At 42.0% G+C, this 19,156-nt stretch overlaps 1 protein-coding gene and 1 long non-coding RNA gene across 2 annotated transcripts; one reads left to right on the plus strand and one right to left on the minus strand.

Moving 5' to 3' along the window:
- The first annotated feature begins 1,228 nt into the window (after positions 1–1,228).
- LOC143365058 (uncharacterized) lies at positions 1,229–3,385 on the plus strand. Its single transcript, XM_076805031.1, has 3 exons — positions 1,229–1,469; positions 1,826–3,060; positions 3,158–3,385. Exons 1-3 carry the CDS (start codon positions 1,229–1,231, stop codon positions 3,383–3,385), a joined length of 1,704 nt encoding a protein of 567 aa, XP_076661146.1.
- Positions 3,386–8,500: 5,115 nt separating this feature from the next.
- LOC143365059 (uncharacterized) lies at positions 8,501–9,072 on the minus strand. Its single transcript, XR_013084448.1, has 4 exons — positions 8,998–9,072; positions 8,839–8,917; positions 8,634–8,737; positions 8,501–8,511 (listed from the first exon to the last, which is right to left on the minus strand). It is a non-coding gene; the product is annotated as an uncharacterized LOC143365059 (long non-coding RNA).
- Between the last annotated feature and the right edge of the window lie 10,084 nt (positions 9,073–19,156).

The following is a 19,156-nucleotide window of genomic DNA, read 5'->3' on the forward strand; positions in this document are numbered from 1 at the left end:
TAAAAGTTCAATCCGGGAAATCCTCGCTCCGCGTACCACCCGCAATGTACCGGAGGTCTCGGATTCGAACAAAGCGGGCCTTACAGCCCGCTCAAGCGTCGACCAGGCCAAGAGCGCAACCCCTCTTGTGCCACACGTGCGCGTGCCCCTTAACCGTCGTCACCGGACCCAAGTTAAGGGGCAATAAATTCGTTCGCGAGCCACTTAGGCTAAATACTCGGGCTGTTCCGGGCAGAGTTGGGCAAAATATTTATCTAAATAAAAATTTCGAATAACGAATAAAAGATAAAAATATTTTTATTCGTTATTCGAAGGTTCGAATAAAAAAAGTATCTTTATCCGACGAGTATCGGATAAATACTTTTATCCGACGAGAATTTATCCGACGAATAAAGATAATTTTTTTTATTCGAAGCGGATTTATTCGAACTTCGAATAATTTTTTCATCTTTAATCTGTATCTTTTATTCGAAGGCTTCGAATAAATCTTCGAATAACTTTTGCCGAGCGCCGAGCATCGAAGACCCAGCGACTGCCAAACGGCACACAATGTAAGCGGATGGAGAATCGCGCACGAATGAAAGTTTAAACTTTTAGATTTTTCAACATATCCTCAAAAAATTGTGACGAGCGAATGGAGGGGATTTTCCTGATGAAAATGTGCTCAAATTCGAGTGTAATCGAACAAGTTTCACTGATACCTAATTTTACGATAAAAATTACAGTCTCATTAAAGAAAGTCCAAATGATGTCGTGTTTGGACTCATTTCGATCGGAACAAGCTCTACAACTCGTTCGTCTTAACAATATTGTTCTGATTAAAAACATACAAGCATAAATTGCCAATAATGCGCGATTCTCCATGCAATTGACATTTAAAAAGCATTATAAATTCGTTAAAAATCGTTATGAGGACATTGAGGACTTTGATCTTTTAGCCCATGAACAGCTAGCGCGGCGATCTGACATAGTTGTCGATCAAAGCATCGCCCGCCGAAAGCGTCCATTGGTCATCTGCCGATTCCTTCGTAAGGCGGCAAGTACCAAGGGTGCCGAAAGCGTCCTTTGGAGATCTGCCGATTCTGTCATAGGCAAAAGACAATGTATGAGCAAGAAGCATATAAAAGAGGGCTGAACGTTCGTTCAGCCAGTCTTCGTCGCGCTGTTGAACACGCACCGTAAACGAATCAGTTTTATATCAATCGCGTTTTCATACGTAACGATCGCTATGGATCCAGAAAGAGTTGCTGTAACAACCATCGAACCATCCGGTTCGACAAGCAACCAAGTGCCAACCATTTTAAATGGGAAGTACTTCCAAATTGCCACATGCCAAGACAAAAATGTTGTTGGCGTGTGTCAAGTTTGCCTTCCAACGGTGAGGGAGATTAAAGGACAATTGACGTCTTCCTCAAACTTCCGCTCGCATTTGAAGCGGAAGCATCCCGTTGAATTCGAGGAATATAGTGGTAGTATATAGAGTATATAGTATACAGGACCAGGACCAGGATCAGGACCCGGAATCGGGACCAGGACCAGGACTCTATTATGCCGACAACCCCTGCCGAAGAGGACCAACGAGAGAAGAGGACCAGCCGAAAACAATTCGAGGTGGACGTAACACGATACGCCATAAACGCCATGATTCCCCTGAGATCGGTGGAAGATGTTTATTTTCACCGTATTTTTAAAAACTTGGGAGTGCCGGGTGCTGTAACAAACATAAGTCGGCGCACAGTGGGACGAGTGATGGGAACAATGTTTGTGGAGAATAATAAAAAAATTGCGGAAGTTTTTAAGACAGTGCCATTTGTATGTACCACAGCAGATATCTGGTCTGCACGGAGAAGAAGTTTCTTCGGCGTGACAGCGCATTGGATTTCCTCCTACTATGAGAGGAAATCAGCGGCGCATGCCTGTCGACGCTTCGCGGGTGTGCATTCCTTCGATCGAATCACGGACATGTTGAGCACGATTCACGCCGAATTCGGGCTCACCAGTGACAAAATCGTCGCGACCGTAACCGACAACGCGGCGAACTTTGCCAAAGCGTTCAAGCGCTTTGGCGTTAAACAATCAGTGATCCGAATCGAGGATGAAGATGAAGCCATCGCAGTGGAATCATCGGCACTGCAAGAAGAGGAAGAAGAAGAAGAAGAAGATCAAGAAGAAGATCAAGAAGAAGATCAAGAAGAGGACGAAGTGGTAAACAGGTTCTTCATGAACCATATATTGCCCCGCCACATCAGATGTGATGCACACACGTTGAGCCTATGTGTCACCACGGACATGGTGAATGCAATCCGAGCGGACGAGCTGCTATCGGCGGTACACACGGAGGTGATGCAAAAATGTAACATTTTATGGAAAGCGGCTATGCGTCCGAAATCCGCGGAAGAAATCCAGTCTATAATTGGCCACGCTTTGAAGAGACCTGGAGAAACCAGATGGAACTCCCTATACGATTCTCTGAAGCAGTTGTCAGAGAACAAGGACAAGCTTACAGATATAGGGAGAGTCCTTGGCGTACGAAACATTCTAAGAGAGAGTGATTTCATTTATATCGAAGAACACGTCAAGTGCACATCACCAATCGCCGAAGCAATTGATATATTGCAGGGGGAGAGAGACATTTTCTATGGAACGTTGCTGCCCTGTCTTCTCTCCCTCAGAAGAAAACTGCAAATTCTAACGGAGAAGAGATGGACATTTCTTGGATCGTTAAGTGTCCAACTTCTCCTTAGCCTGGAAACGAGATTCAAAGACCACTTCGAACTCGTCACGGAGGTAGCAGAAAATGTTGGACTTGCGGCAATATCGCATCCACATGTCAAAAACCGGTGGTTCCCCTGCATACAGGAAGACCGCCGAGATGAATTGATGAATTTGTTCCGAAACAAAGTTATTCAAGAGCTGAAGAACAGCAGCAACCCGCCAATCGAAGGCGTGCCGACGACACCATCGACGTCCCAAACAACTTCAGCTCACGAGAACTTTTTCGATTTTGGCGATAATCCAGCACACCAAGTTCTGGGCTATACGTCCAAAGCATCATTGCAGGTTAGTAAAGTGTTGCCTACTTGGTAAATACATTTTTTCAACTTAATGCAGCACATGCAGTATGTATGTTGTTAATTAAAAAAATTTTGTTTTACAGATACTACACTTCCTGGAGGAAACGACAAGGGACTGGACGATTCTAGAAAAATATCCAGCAATTAAGAAAATATTCCTCAAGTACAACATGCCACTGCCGTCGTCAGCGTCAGTAGAGAGACTGTTTTCTTATGCAACCATGGCAAATTCACCAAAATGCAACAGGCTGTCGGACAAAAACTTCGAAAGAAGAGTGCTACTAAAATCCAGTTTGAAAAAGGGCAAATGAGATGACAACCATCGAGGAACCACCGGAAAAGGGAAAAGCACACAACGAGACAGCAGCGTGGAAAGCGAGCACCAGGCGCCAGGTTAGTTATGACTTATGAGCTATAGTAAAATTTCAATTGTACGTGTAACAAAACAAATTTTTAAATGAGAATGTTTCTCTTTTTATGTTATAGGAGTTGCAGGATTTCAAAAATGATACGGATCTGCGCTACAGGACGACGGCAAAGAACAACGAAGGAATAACACGAGGAAACTTCCAAGGAAAAGAGAATTCGCTGATTCGCCTTTGCCAAGAAGCGGACGTTTCGTCGTAGAAGACTAAGAAAGAATTGCTCGCTTGTAGCAATGACTCTTCCTCTACCTACCCTATTTAAGACCGACTTAGGTGAGGCAGTCACTATTCTCACAAGAGGATGTGCCCTCCACTGGAGATGTTACATTCTTTCTGGAAAGGATGTACCTCCAGAAGTTGGAATATGGTATCTAGAGAAAGATTCATTGGAAAAAAACAAGTGAGTAATTCTTTCAAGAAGACATCAAGAAAGAAGGTCGCAAGTTACAAGCAAGAAGTACACAAAAGGACAGGCAATGACGGACAGCTCTAAATTCTCCGAAATGTAAACATTTGTGTAACAGAACATTATACTTACCAATACAATGTTACCTTCATAATACATATGTAAAGACAGATTGTATCAACGCTTTGCCTAGGGTTTTTGGGAACGTGGTTTTTCCTTAGGTCTAAGGACAAATGTCAAGCGATTTCTTGTATTCACCACAAAAAAAAAAAAATAAATAAATAATATCTACATACGCCGCTTTAACCATATTTATTAATATTTCCCTTTTATATTCCTTTCCATATTTTCATAATTAAAATTTTTATCCGAAGCGTTAAAATAGATGTCCGAACGTAAAAATAAATTTTGCAAAAAAGAATAATTAATAGAGTAGAATCGCGCATTATTGGCAATTTATGCTTGTATGTTTTTAATCAGAACAATATTGTTAAGACGAACGAGTTGTAGAGCTTGTTCCGATCGAAATGAGTCCAAACACGACATCATTTGGACTTTCTTTAATGAGACTGTAATTTTTATCGTAAAATTAGGTATCAGTGAAACTTGTTCGATTACACTCGAATTTGAGCACATTTTCATCAGGAAAATCCCCTCCATTCGCTCGTCACAATTTTTTGAGGATATGTTGAAAAATCTAAAAGTTTAAACTTTCATTCGTGCGCGATTCTCCATCCACTTACATTGTATGTCGTCTGTCGTCGCTGAGTCTTTGATGCTCGACGCTCGGCAAAAGTTATTCGAAGATTTATTCGAAGCCTTCGAATAAAAGATACAGATAAAGGATGAAAAAATTATTCGAAGTTCGAATAAATCCGCTTCGAATAAAAAAAATTATCTTTATTCGTCGGATAAATTCTCGTCGAATAAAATTATTTATCCGATACTCGTCGAATAAAGATACTTTTTTTGTTCGAACCTTCGAATAACGAATAAAGATAAAGTATCTTTTATTCGAATCGTTATTTAAATAATTTTTTATCTAAATAATGCCCAACTCTGGTTCCGGGGTCCTGCAATTCGTTTTTTTCCCAACTTTCCTGGTTTCACTTGTGGGTGGAGACTTCCTCCTCCACCGGTGAGGGTTGTCCGGAAGATTCTTCCCCTTCATGTCAGCCAGCGAATGAGAAAGACTTTTCCCCCAAATTGGGATGTTTTCTCGGCACCACCGAGGTGACCAGCGAGCGGACCCCGGGACAGAAGTTAGATCGGGACAGAAGTTAGATCAACACAGAAGTTTGACTCGGAAAGACTGCATCAAGTCTTCACTCGTTACTCGGAAAGACTACATTGAGATTTCATTCGTTACTCGTTGGTCTTCAACCGTTACTCGTACGACTTACATACGACACTCGTCGACTTACAGTCGTTAAAAACTCTTTACTCGGAAATTCTCCATATTTCTTGTACCGCGAGAGTCTACTGGCTCCGTGAATCAGTTGCCCAACGTTAATTCCGCAGGCAACAATTGTTATTTGTTACGTTTTAATAAAAACATATTTAAACCCGAACGAAACAATTCAGCCGGTTGCGCGATGACGATATTCTGATACCGCTCTACGTCAAATTAATGAAGGACAGCTGTTTCTTGGTTGAATCGTTTATTTTAACAATGATGAATTGACAATGTTATCGACTAGACTGGCGTCGCAGATCGTGTAAGCAGGCGATCGATGCGACGGTTCTGCTGGACTTGACAAGTCGATAGACCAGACAGAAAAGCGACGTGGCGAGCGCAAGTTGAATCGAGTTGATGCGAACTAAGTCATCGACGTGACTTGAGCGAAGTCAATTTGCGAAGTGTTTTTTCGAACTGATGTCTACCCTTTTTATACGCTGAGTTGAATGACTAGCGGCTGATTGGCTGGTGCGGAAAACCCGAAAGAATAGACAAATATCGGTACATCAGGTACCCCGAGCTGGCGACCGAAGTAGAAATGAATGGGCGGACCGTCGTAAACGTTGGGTCGCTTGAGGAGAGGCACGATGTCCCATTGAACGCACGCGTATTAATTGTTTTATTGTCGGACGGTTCGACGGCATTGATTACGATAACTTAATTATATACACAATAAACCTAATGTTACTAAAGGAATAACGCCCATTTCGTCTTCATGTACTAAAACCATTAAATTTTAATTGCAGCTAGTTTGACTAAAGGAATCTAAACAGCTGTTTCGATGAATGCCAGGCAGTTTAGAAAGTCCGTTGAGGACGGAACAATAGTAGCAACACTTAAAGAATTTAAAACTGGTGTTGCATTATTTTCGTTTCGCTACAATTACATACTAAGAAAGAGATAAATGTTTATGTAACGTCTTGCAATTAATGCAGACAATTTTCATTTTGCATAAATATTCGCATTGATATAACATTGTGAAGAGTGGTTCAATTTAGGTGCTGGTGTAAACCAGATTACTATCTGCTAATAATATGAATAAATACGATAAAATGAATTTTTGTCATCGATTCTCAGAAAATGACAACTATCCACGTACTTTTGAGTAGCAGTGTACGTGAAGAAGTTCGATGGTTTAACAAAATAAGGTAAGCATACACTAACGAACCCGTCGATGTGTTTGTGGAAATGAGATTTCATGTTTGCAAGATCAAACATTATTATCTCCTCAGCTTACATTCTGCATACTATGAAAACAAACAGTTTTATTATTATTATCTCAGTAAGATAATAATTCAATTACATTTTTTATTATCAAACTTATACTTTACACAGTTTTCTTTCGATATAAGACGATGGCTTCGGACGACTTATTGCGGATGAGGGTACCTAAAACACAAAGTGGTCCGCCGGCCATTCTGGCCCTAAACGAATCCAGCGGACAACTTCGAAAGAAAAAGAGGGGATAGGGATTTTCTTGTTGCAAAAAAAAAACATAGTTGTCTTGTATCGAAAGAAAACTGTATAGGTATGACAAAGTTTCCAAAATAAAATGCTCGCAACGAAGGCTACGTATGTCCGTAGAAATATTTATTGTACATTTCTAAAAATAACAATGCGTGTGTGACGTCACGCGACGTTTGCGTAGTTTTAAGATATCATATTGTTTTGTATTATATGCTCATAGCCGCTAAGTACACAACCATTGTAACACGAACACGATAGAACATAAGAACAATCCTATAGTTAAGTATCAATCCACCTTATCCTACCAATCCTATCACACGTACCTTCCCGCTAAACACCTCACCCTAAACCGCGCGACGACGCTCGGTAGTACGTCATCGCGTCCAGCGATCCTCACTCCGAGCGTTAATGCCTCCTACCCCACCATTCATCCATGCCCAGACTCACCCCCGCTCCACTGACCCACTCCGCACCGAAGGAGCAGAGTGTGGCCCCCTAATTAATTAATTAGTTCGTTCTGTCCTGAACTCCACCGCGAGACAACGTATCTTGGAGTTTTTCTACCCTTCCATTCCGCGTCTTATTCCACGCCTTGCTATTTCTTTCGCGTATTATAACTAGGCCATAGGCACAAGTGTATACATATATAGTTTTCTTATTGATTAAATAACTATTACCATAACCACGACTCCATTCAATCGAATCCCTACCCTTCGTCGCATGTGATTTCATTAATTGTCATTTCCGATATTCGTAATAAATCTGTGTTCTCTTCCGTACGTCTGCAGCCCACCAGTGGCTCGGTACACCCTCCGAGAAAACAGATTGTTTATTGAACTGAATCTGAGTTCTTATTCGTACGCCCGTAGCCCACCAGCGGCCCGGTACGCTATCGAGAACCAGATTCTTCCATCGATTTCGTAGTTGTTTAGCTCGCGTACATTGTTCTATTGAGAAGTGACATGCCTCGTCGCGCCGTCCAGAAATATCAGCTGCGAAAGCTCGCCCGCGAGTACGGCCTAGCAGCGGCAGGTCAGGACCAGTTCGTGCGGTTCTGAGCGCGGAAGCGGTCCCGACGATCGCCCGTGTAACTAATTTTTCCGGGAAAGTGCGCGTCGTAACCGGTCAACGAGAGCAGGTCCCCTGGAGGACGCCCGCCCGGATCACGCTGGCTCCTGTCGACCGTGCCCGAGAGATAGCCCAGTCTCAGCCCGCCGAGCACCCAGAGGAGCCTCTTCCACGGGACGAGCAGCGTCCGCAACCCCGAGCCTGAGCATCACGACCAGCGAGCATCGTCCGAAGGAGATTAGCCCGGTGGGAAGCAGCCGGAAGGGTCTAGTCCGGTGAGAGTAGCCGAAGGGGCTTGGGCCGGTGAGTGTCGGCCAAATAATTACGCGCGTCCGAAAGTCTCCCGCGTGTCCCGAGTCGTGTGGACCCAAAAGCTGAATTATTATTATCGACGTCTTGTCCGCGACCTCGTAATTCGCGCTATCGCCCGAAGCGAATCGCGGGACGTAACACGTGAAAATTACAGTTCGATCTGGCGTAACAGAATATTCAATGATAAAAACCGTAAAAATATAAAAACATTTACGAACAACACCACTTTTTAGGAACGCACCGCCCAAATTTGTTTCTCAGCAAACCGGGTTTGCAGTGGCAGCCTCTACTAACGCATTCCTGAAACACAAATGAAGACGCACTGATTAGAATAGGTCAACTGATTGAAACGAAGGCCAATATCTCTCCCAGATCGTTGCAGAACTTTCTCGTGTCTGATTTTGAAGGATTTGACAACTAACCTTCGTGCAAACTCTTGGTTCAGGATTCTCGCAAGTTAACGGACAGGCTGTTCCGCAATCGTTCCACTCCTCGTGCGGTGAACAGCTTTCAGGTCCATCAGCCGCTTAATTTGTACAACGATTAATTAGAAAGTAACAAAAGTATTCCAAAAGTAATAAAATACTGAACGATGAAAACCACAAAAATCTAAAAATATTTACGTACGACACGATTCTTTAGGCACGCAATCTCCCGACTCGTTTCTCAGCAAACCAGGTTTGCATTGGCAGCCTATAACGCATGGCTGAAACACAAATACAACCGCACAATTAGAAATGATACAACGAATCCTCTTTTCTGAAATTGTAGGCTTTGAATGCTAACCACCGTGCAAATTCTTGGCTTAGGATTTTTGCAAGTTAATTGACAGGCTGTTGTTCCGCACAGGCTCCAATCTTCATTCCGTGGACAGCTGTCACCCCCAAGAGACCCTTGATTTGTTAAAAGATTTATTAGAGACGGAGAAAAGTATTTCTAGAAAATTTAATGACTGAACAATATTGTTACTAATAATATTACAAATGAATTTTCTGTACCGAAGTGAAGAAGGTGTGGGTAAGGTCTGTGAATGATCCACACTTGTACTGGCGAACTGACTTTAATGAAATATGTACAGGGTGTCAAAAAATTATATGTCACGGCCACCAGAGCGTGATTCTACACCTACGATTTGGTGGAAATTGACATAAAAAACTCCCCGCAAAATTGAAAGAAAGAAGCTGCAAAAATTATAAGATATGCAACATCATTTTTTAAGAGAAAGGTTGAGATTTTTTTTTTTTTTATTTAATGCAATTAGAATCTCAAAGTAGAGATTATTAAGAGATTATTAAAAATACAAAGTACAGAAACGAGTAGGTTATTTTACATACTTCAACCGTAGGTCTGGATAGGAGAACATTGCATGAGAGCGGAAGAAAAAGATGCAGTTTCCGTAGTTGTCTGATAAACTCCAACCTCCGTTCATCGAACACGTGGGACACTGTCATAGCACGTGGTCGATATCCTGACTCTCATAACCGCACTGACATTGTGGATCGTTTACTATGCCAATTCGAGCAAGAGAGCTGGCAAGATTGTAGTGTCCTGATCTGCATCATCTGTTTATCGTTGTGACAATCTCACGTTGGAGATTTGTGTGACTGTACCACGGTTTAGATTTTCGGTTGTGGAAGTATGTGAAGTAGTTTACACCTTTAGATAAACCTTCTTTCTCTGTTGTTTTTATTAAAGGAACGGTGAGGGTAAACACGACACTTCACAAACAGTCGAGGATTCCGAAAAGACAAGAAACTATGCTTTATTAATTATATCCGGACCGAAATTAAAACCGTCACACTTGTACGATTTCCGCTAAATACAATGTCAGCGTGTCGCGTATACTCGAGAACTAAAAATCTCGACACACCGAAAACACTCTACAGTCCGAATCCGTAAAAATCTTAATACTCGAATCCTAACTTTCTGCTGCGGGGTCAGCTCTATTTAAACTAAAATCGACTGGGCGGAGGTATCCGCTAACGGGGGAAAAATCATCCCTATTTGCTGGACGACTTGGGGGAGGAGGGTCTTCTTGATCCGTGGAGGAGAAAGTCACTCCCTCAAGTCGTTTTAGTGCACTTCTAAAAACTATGACTCCCGGAGCAGCGCGTTCACGGTACCCTAAAATGGGCCTCTTAATTTATGGCCCCTCGACTGGCGCAGGCCAAGTGTAGTGCCAATTGCACGGATGGCCTGCACATGCGCCAGGACCCATTCTGTCCGTTCGGGGCCCTCGCTTACCATTTTATGGCCCCCTTTTCCGTGGTCATTTGGAAACGGCGGAAAAAGGGAAGCGCTCTTCGAAAAATATGCTAAGTAGTCGAGGGGCCATCTGTGCCGCTTGTAAATGAACGTGTATTTCTCACATTCTCTATGATGTCAAATGTGTTTTGTGTTGCCGCTGATTTAACCGATTCTCTTAGATCTGAGAAGGGAATTTTGACGGAGAATGAGGCTATCGTGTTGGTTGCTGTTCTAGCTAATGCGTCTGCACTCTAGTTAATATGTACCAAATATGAGATGGTACCCAGTAGAATTTGATTTTACTATCGTTTGTGGTTTCGGATGCGAAGTTGAACACGGTTTTTCTTATTTCAAAGATATAGGGATTCGTTTTTGTGCTTATATTAGTTTGTTTCAACGAGAGTAGTGCACTAAGAGAATCCGTAAAAATGAGAAAATTCTGATTGGGATGATTCAAAGCTATTTTGACTGCGTCGTTCAAGGCTGTAGATTCCGCAGTGAAAATTGATGCGTTTTTATATTTATATTTAAGTTGTAAGGATATGGGGGTCTGGTCTAAATGAATCTCCCCAGCGTGTTCGAACCAGGAACTTGGTTTATTTCTAGGTGGTATTTCACAGAGTTCTCTTTTGCTATGTTTCAACGCGACGCGAGACCTATTCGACTCTCCGGTCAAAACGTTTCTGTTCTCTCTTCCGTTCTTCTTAGTCTACTAGGCTTGTTGCCTATCCCTGAATCGTCCTGATTGGCCGGGGCTGAATTAGCCTGTTTAGCCAATCAGGTACCTTTTTCGGGGACTCTTCTCGACCTTGGCGCGGTCTCTCTAAACGCGGGGGCGACCCCGTAATTCCGGTAATGCAGCGGGATTTCCGACGGGCCCGCGGTGCATGGCGCGGCCGGCTGTCGCCTACCTGCCTAGCTTCCGGGTCCCTTTGGAAAACTCGAGGTTTATGATACCCGTACGAGCTGTTCAGGCCGATGGTAAAAATCTAATGGCCAATACGTGCCATAACAAAAACTGCTAAGACGACTAACGGCTTTCTCAAAAACAGCTGTGGGACAACGGGTTCCAGAAACTCGCTCGACCATTTGCACGCCAGATGTTGCTAAATGTACGTGCCGATGGCCGCTACATAGTCATTACAAATACATGAACTTCCCACAGAAACTGAATCCTTTGACTTACTACCGGCTGTGTAAATAGACAAGGATTTTTCTTCTTTAATTAGATTTTCAATTAATAGGTTGGGATTATCAGCATACAGAAGAGATGAGCCAAACTCCGTGTCAACATAAATATTGCTATTAAAAGTGTAATATTCTCGAACATCGTTATAGTGGTTGCTGGTGCAGAAAATATGACTGATAGAGTTTTTTGTGTCTTTTATGCATTGATATATTAGCCTGTTACTATTTTTACGTTTGCTGTACTTGTTATCCATAATATTCCTGATCCGTGAAACAGTTGCATATATAACCGTGTTTTGGTTTGAATGGACTTTGTAAAGGTAATTCATACATAGGAATCGGGCACGTTCTTGTAAAAATTGAAGTTTAGATTCCGATATAAGAATATTGGTGGGTGTGCTAATTCTGTACCCAAGAGCAAGTCGTATTGCCGCGAATTGAATTTTCTCTAGCTTTCGTATTTGGTTTTGTTGGGTGGGAAAATATACAAAGCAGCCATAATCTAGTATTGAACGAACAAAACTTTTGTAAAGTATTATTAAGGTTTCTGGATCTGATCCCCACCACGTATCCCGAAGAAATTTTATTATGTTAATAGCTCTTGCGCATTTTTTCTGTAATTGATCAATTTGATTTTTAAATGACATTTTGTAGTCGAAGATTATCCCCAAGAAGCGTACACATTCACTTGATTTGATTGTAGTATTCTTGATCTTTATTTCTGTTTGACCTGGGTGGATGTTGAGTCCGTTGAAATGTATAAACACGGTTTTATGAGGAGAGTGTTTGTGGGTTAGGTTTTAGGAGCACGCGATGTGAATAAACCATTAGGTTGTATATTGAAAACACGCTGTGCGAATGTCGCTCTATATACTGTAATGTTTATGTTTAAGTACGTAGCGAGCAAGAACCGGGAGAGCGAGATATATACCACCGCGAGACGCGACAGAACACGCATCGGTATAACGCGAGAGAGTGAGAGTACTGAGAGTAAGAGCAACAAGAGAAAGAGAGAGAGAGAGAGAGAGAGAGTAACCGTCGTGTGAACCACGTGCCGGCGAGAGTTTGTGGTATAACGTGTAATTGTATCTATTCAATCCTATATCTGTTGATTAAACTATTATTAATCTCTTTGTCCAATCCACGACTCATTTATTGTGGTCACCCACAGAGTTCTAATCCTAAATTACGTAGGTTGATGTCAATATGCGAAATTGCTTTTTCTAATAGTCTTTTACTATTGCTGACTGAGGATCTGTTGCAATAAATTGCTATATCATCTGCAAATTGAGATACTATGACGCTCTTGGGTAAGTTATCAGCAATGTTAGAAATGTATATATATTGTATAAAAGTGGACTGAGGACTCCGCCTTGAGGAACACCCTTAAAAACTTTTCTAGCCTGGTTACCTGTGAGATCTGTATATATTATCCTTTCAAAAGTTATGGATTTAACAAATTTAATAATATTTAATGGACAGCCAATCATTGCCAATTTTTGTAAAAGAATGTTTGTATTGACGTTATCAAATGCACTGCTGACGTCTAGAAATGTGGCTAAAAGATTCTTTTTATTGTTAACGGATTCTTCAATGCTCAAGGTTGTAGAGTGGAAGGGTCTTTTCAGGAAGCTAAATTGTGTAATTTTGAAAGATGCTTTATTAAATGTTCTCTGCCAAGTCTGAAGTGAACTAAACTCGTTTAACGGACAACTCAAAACGAAAACTAGTGTCGGCGGTTTTTCGTCGTCGATCAGTTATTGTGTCGAAAAACACGGGGCGACGACCGCGCGCCACAACATTGTCTGAGGAACGACAATCCTTCCTCGCGCAAGGGACACACGCTTGTATACAAGGCAGCGCAAGGTGTTGTTTCTTTTACAGTTCGGCCTATTCTGACACCATGACCGTCCTCGGTCAAAGTCGATTTCACAGCGACTAACAGAGCAATAAACAAAAGAAACGATATACAAAGATATGATAAAGTGGAATCACAAAAAAAAAAAATAAAATTGTAACATAAAATGAGATAAAATTATTAGTCATCACGATTATTTGGCCAGAGTTTCATTTGGTCGGGCCCTACAACCGTCGAAAAGGGTATACGTGTTCGTTGAAACCCATCGATATCGCTGAGTACGTATCGATCATAATCTAACACCTTAATTACTTCATATGGGCCTTTAAACTTAGGTATTAACTTTTTATTGACTCCTGGCGTAACGTCGTGATTCCTAATCAATACATAATCTCCGACTCCATATTGAGTGCTCGGTTTGTGACGCCGATCATATAGTAATTTATTGCGATCTTGCTGTTAAAGTATACATTTAGAATGCATCTACGTACGAAAGAAAAAGTCTCCTCTATCCCTTATACCTGGGTTCTCCCTTTTTTTTTTTTTTTTTTTTTTTTTTCGTGAGGAAATGTTTTATACATACCCCGACTCCCTGGGGGAAGCCGGGGTTATGTGGGATTCTCTCCGGGGGGCGGAGCCCCCGGAGACTACCCACTAAAACCTCACGCCCACCTAAGCTAAAGGGGAGGTGCCTGGATCACGCGAGTACTCAACAGGACACCTCCCAGCTATCATCATGCCCCGGGGGAGGGGTTAACCTCCCCCACTGCCTACGCTATAAGACCCCGGGCGGAGGGACCCGCCCGGTGTCCCCATCCCTGGAGCCTTCGGATTGGGCTTCCCGAGCCCCAGCTCGGTCCACCCACAGCTCCCGGAGTCTTCGTGTCCCGCTCGGGGTCGGTGTCCCGAAGGAACCAGCCCCGGCCGAGACAAGAAGACGCCGCCACCGGAAGGAAGGGCCGTCGGAGGCGTGATCCGGCACGCCCCGACCCTTCCTTTCCCCAAACCCCCCACGGATCCCCCTCCCCAATCGGGGAGGGACGGACCGACACCCCCCTACACCGGGAAACTAACCCGGGGGGTGTCGGCCTATCACGGGGGGAGCTACGCTCCCCCCCGGGGGCCCGGGTCAGCTCACACCCCGGGCCCCCAAGTTCACCGCCCCCAGTTGTGGGGGCATAATACCTGGGTTCTCCCTTCTGCGTTTATGACCATCCTTAAAGGCGGCAACTGTCCGAGGACAGACTTCGAACAAATTCAGTTGAACTGAAGCGCTTGAGCGAGAAGCTCCTCCTGTATTCGCTCCTGAATAAACTGTATATTCTGTTTTTTTATTTTTCACGTACTACGGACCTTTAACTTATTTCATAACCTACAGGATAATTAACACTTGCATCTTATCAATAACGGCGCACGCATTGTTTCTTATCCCAACTAAATCTCTCGATTGATCAATATTATCGAGAAGAATTGGTCGTACGCTATCATTCACTTTACCTGCTTGGTCCACACCGAAAAGTAATTTGCTGGGAGTAGTTCCAGTTGATTGGCAAATTGTGTTGTTTATAGCGTATTCTACATTATCGAGAACGTAAGACCAATCCTTGGGTGCTTCGCATAATTTCGCTAACATTGGCGTTATTAATTTATTATATCTTTCAGCCTGTCCGTTGGCTCGAGGTGTTCCGACAGCAATCAACACGTGGCTTATTCCTGCTTCATCAATAAATTCTTTAAAAATGTTCGACGTGAAACAGGATCCGCGATCGCTAATTATACGTTTGGGCTTGCTGTAACTTTGGAAATAATCGTTAAGATGTTTAATAACTTCCTCGGTCGTTGTGGACTTGCACGCGAACAATCTAATAAATTTTGTAAATGCATCGACAACTAATAGTATGAATTTATAACCACGCCCGCTTTTCTCAGACAGACCGCAATGATCTATATGTATCGTGCTAAATGGTACATTGTCTTTCGGAATATTGTTTAAAAGCCCTTCGCTTCGGCCTTCCAAGGGGGAAAACTCTATACACTTGAGACAATTCCGAATGTGCTGCTTAACTTTTTGTCGTATGTTCGGAAACCAGTATACCTGTGTAATGTGCTGGACCACTTTTCCGACACCTAAATGCCCCAAATCGTCGTGGGAGGCACGCAATACATTTGATTCTAATATCCGTGGCACATAAAATAATAACTTGTTTTTTCCTGCTTTCCGATATACTAAACCATTTCTAAGCTCGTAAACTTTGTCTTCGGTTATTTCCAAACGTTTCCGAATTGCTTGAATGGTCTCGTTTTGGCATTGTTTTAACGCTAGAACTTGCTCGAACGTGTTCCCCTCTAAAACTAATATGACACCTGCTTAATGCATCTACGTGGTTCATTCTCTCGTTACGTCGATGTTCTATCTCGTGATCGTAATTTTCTAAAAATAAAGCCCATCGGTAAATACGTGGATTTACATTTTGTTTGCTCAGAGTTAATCGAAAACTGTCACAATCTGTAATTATTTTAAAATGTATTCCAGACAGATAGATATCAAATCTCTTAATTGCGTAAATGACGGATAAACATTCTAATTCAAAACTATGGTACTTTGATTCCGGGGTACTTGCACGCTTGCTGAAGTAAAATACTGGTCGAAAAAGTCCATCCGCCTGTTTCTGAAGCAAGATAGCTCCAAATCCACTAGCACTGGCGTCGCAATGCAATTCTGTTACCAATTTCGGGTCATAAATTGCTAAGACAGGTTCCTCTGCTAATCGTTGTTTCAAAATTTCGAAAGCTTGATGTTCGTTCGGACCAAATCGAAACTCTGCGTTCATTTTTATTATATTGTAAAGAGGTTTCGCTAAAATTGAGAAATTTTTAATAAATCGACGGAAGTAACTGGCTAGGCAAACAAACCGATGTAGTTCTTTGGTATTCTTCGGAATAGGGTAATTCAGAACAGATTCTACGTTTTCTTTGCTAGGCCGTATTCCTGTCTCGTCTACCAAATAACCCAAATAGTTCACATGTGTGTACAAAAGGGAGCATTTATCCCAACGAAACTCTAATTGATATTGAGCAGCTAAACTAAAAACACTAAGTACGCAGAATATTTAAATGATCGTCTATTGTGGTTGTTGCGACCAATATGTCGTCAAAATACAATAATATTTTATGATCGTTTAATAATTCACTGAAAATGTTAGATAAATAACGTTGGAATACACGCGGTGCGTTTGTTAGGCCAAAAGGCATTTTCAAATATTCGTATTGACCGAGTGGCGTTACGAAGGAAGTATACTTCACGGATTCGTTAGCCATTTTAACGTGATGAAAGCCATTACGTAAATCGAGTTTAGAAAAATATTTTTTTCCTTTCAATTGGTCCAAATGATCATCAATGAGCGGGGTTGGGTAATTATCTCGAATTGTTATTGCATTCAATGCTCGATAGTCTACGCACAACCTCACGTCGCCTGTTTTCTTCCGTACCAACACAATTGGACTCGCGTACGGAGAGTTACTTGGTTGGATAATCTTATCTCTAAGCAAAGTGTCTAAAAGTTCCTTCAATTTTCCTTTATCGGCGAAGGAGAGTCTCCTGGGGCGAAAGCTAATAGGCTGCGTATTTTTTAACTCGATCGCCATCTCGAAACCGGTAGGAGTAATGCTGTTATTATCGCAAGAGTTTAGTGCTTCGAAAAATAAATTTTTAACAGCCTCGGTTAAGCCCGATATTTCGGGGTTTATATCTAAATTTTTTATTGGGTCCGTTGACCCATCGACGTAATGAATCTGCAAAATTTGTTTTTCGAAATCGTCGACACACTCTATTTGGAATTGCTGTCCTAGTGTTATTTTTAACGAAGGATTTAATATATAGTCTCGTCCTAAAATAACGGCGTAATACATAGTAGTATCCGGAACGATTAAAAATTTCATGAAAATATCTACATTATTTATACAAACAGTCGTTTCAAAAATGCCTTCAACGTTCAAAGGTGAACCATTGATCCCGCTAAACGAATCTGTACGTTGATAAGGTGACCGAAACGCTACGGGTGTAAAACTAGACTTAATCAAACTGACGGGGGAACCTGAATCGATCATAGCAGATAGAGAATAATCACAAGTATTACCATCGTGACTATGCAGCGAAAATTTAAATGGTACCATAAATGGAGTCTGCGTCGACGTTGGTTGTACCAGATTGACAGTCGTCGGCCTCGATGATCCCTGCCGTGACGCTCTGGGTAGAGAATCGTTGCTTTCTTGCCGGTTTTGTGGACAGCTATCGACTTTGTGCGACCGGCTTCCACATTTGAAACACGATCCCCAATCACGCTTTGGCTGGCGACAATCTCGTTGTAGGTGACCACTGGTATTGCAATTATAACATTTCTCTTCACGACGAATTCCTTGGGACGTCGTTCCTGCCCTCTTCGTTATCGCAGGCCACTTCACTTCTTTCCTCTCGTGAATAAGTTTCGGATTCTCCAATGTCAGTTTCGAAAACGCTTTCAGCATTTGATCTGTTGTTTCTATTAAGTTTACACTCGTGATAATTGATGAACACAGGTCTATTAAATAAAATAAGTGGAAAGAAAAGAATACACGTGGTTTACACGCTACAACGTTTCACTGCTAAGCAAGCGCTGCAGGTCGGCGTCGCTCGGTTGAGGTTTTTTGCCGGTTACAACAGATGGCGCTATGTATAATCAGAAAGCGCGATATTCAAAACGGAACCTCAATACTCCCACTAATTGAGTGCTTTCTAACATGTTTACAATATAACAGTTTTACAGTATTACAATATTTTTCTCTTTTAAATACATCAACGAACCAAACAAAAAAAAAACATATACTTATTTATCTTTTGGTAATTCTAGCAAATCACATAAACAGTAAGTTCACAATAAAACTTTACATCTTTCTTACACCTAGTTTGGCTCGTAATATTTCAAATTGGTTACAAGGAATCGCTTTAGTTAAGATATCCGCGATTTGATCCTTGCTTGTTACATAAGAAACACCTATATCGCCACTAACATATTTTTCACGAATATAATGGTAACGTACATCTATATGTTTTGTTCTCTTATGAAATTCCGCATTGTGTACCAATTTTATTGCACTCTTATTATCCATAAAAATCGGTGTCGGTTTAATAATGGATTCTTGTAAGTCGCGTAACAACTGACGTATCCACATGGCTTCTTTAACCGCACATGATGCTGCAATGTATTCTGCCTCTGTAGTTGACAGGGAAACTGTTGACTGGCGTTGACTGTTCCATGTTACTGATCCACCGCTCATCTTGAAAACATAACCAGTCACTGATTTCCTTGTATCCACATCATTTGCGAAATCCGAATCAGAGTATCCTTGTATTATTTCTGACCCCTGATCCCTTGTGTAGAGAATTCCATAATCTATTGTATTCTTGAGGTACCTGATGATTCTTTTGACAGCATTCCAGTGAGAGTCTCCATGTTTATCCAAAAAACGGCTTGCAACTCCCACTGCATATGCAATGTCTGGCCTCGTGACTATAGCAGCAAATATCAAGCTGCCTACAACTTCTCTGTACGGTACTTCCCGTTTCGTGTTTACTTCCTCTATTGTTTTTAGTTGTACATTATTATCAGCAGGTGT

The sequence above is a fragment of the Halictus rubicundus genome, unplaced genomic scaffold (genome assembly GCF_050948215.1).
Source record: "Halictus rubicundus isolate RS-2024b unplaced genomic scaffold, iyHalRubi1_principal scaffold1267, whole genome shotgun sequence".
NCBI lineage: Eukaryota > Metazoa > Arthropoda > Insecta > Hymenoptera > Halictidae > Halictus > Halictus rubicundus.

Excerpts from the sequence above, each read along its gene's own strand:
- LOC143365058 (XM_076805031.1), top strand. The coding sequence starts at position 1,229 with ATGGATCCAGAAAGAGTTGCTGTAACAACCATCGAACCATCCGGTTCG. Across the intron at positions 1,470-1,825 it reads TGAATTCGAGGAATATAGTG|CAGATATCTGGTCTGCACGG; the intron begins GTAGTATATAGA and ends TATGTACCACAG. Across the intron at positions 3,061-3,157 it reads CGTCCAAAGCATCATTGCAG|ATACTACACTTCCTGGAGGA; the intron begins GTTAGTAAAGTG and ends TTTGTTTTACAG.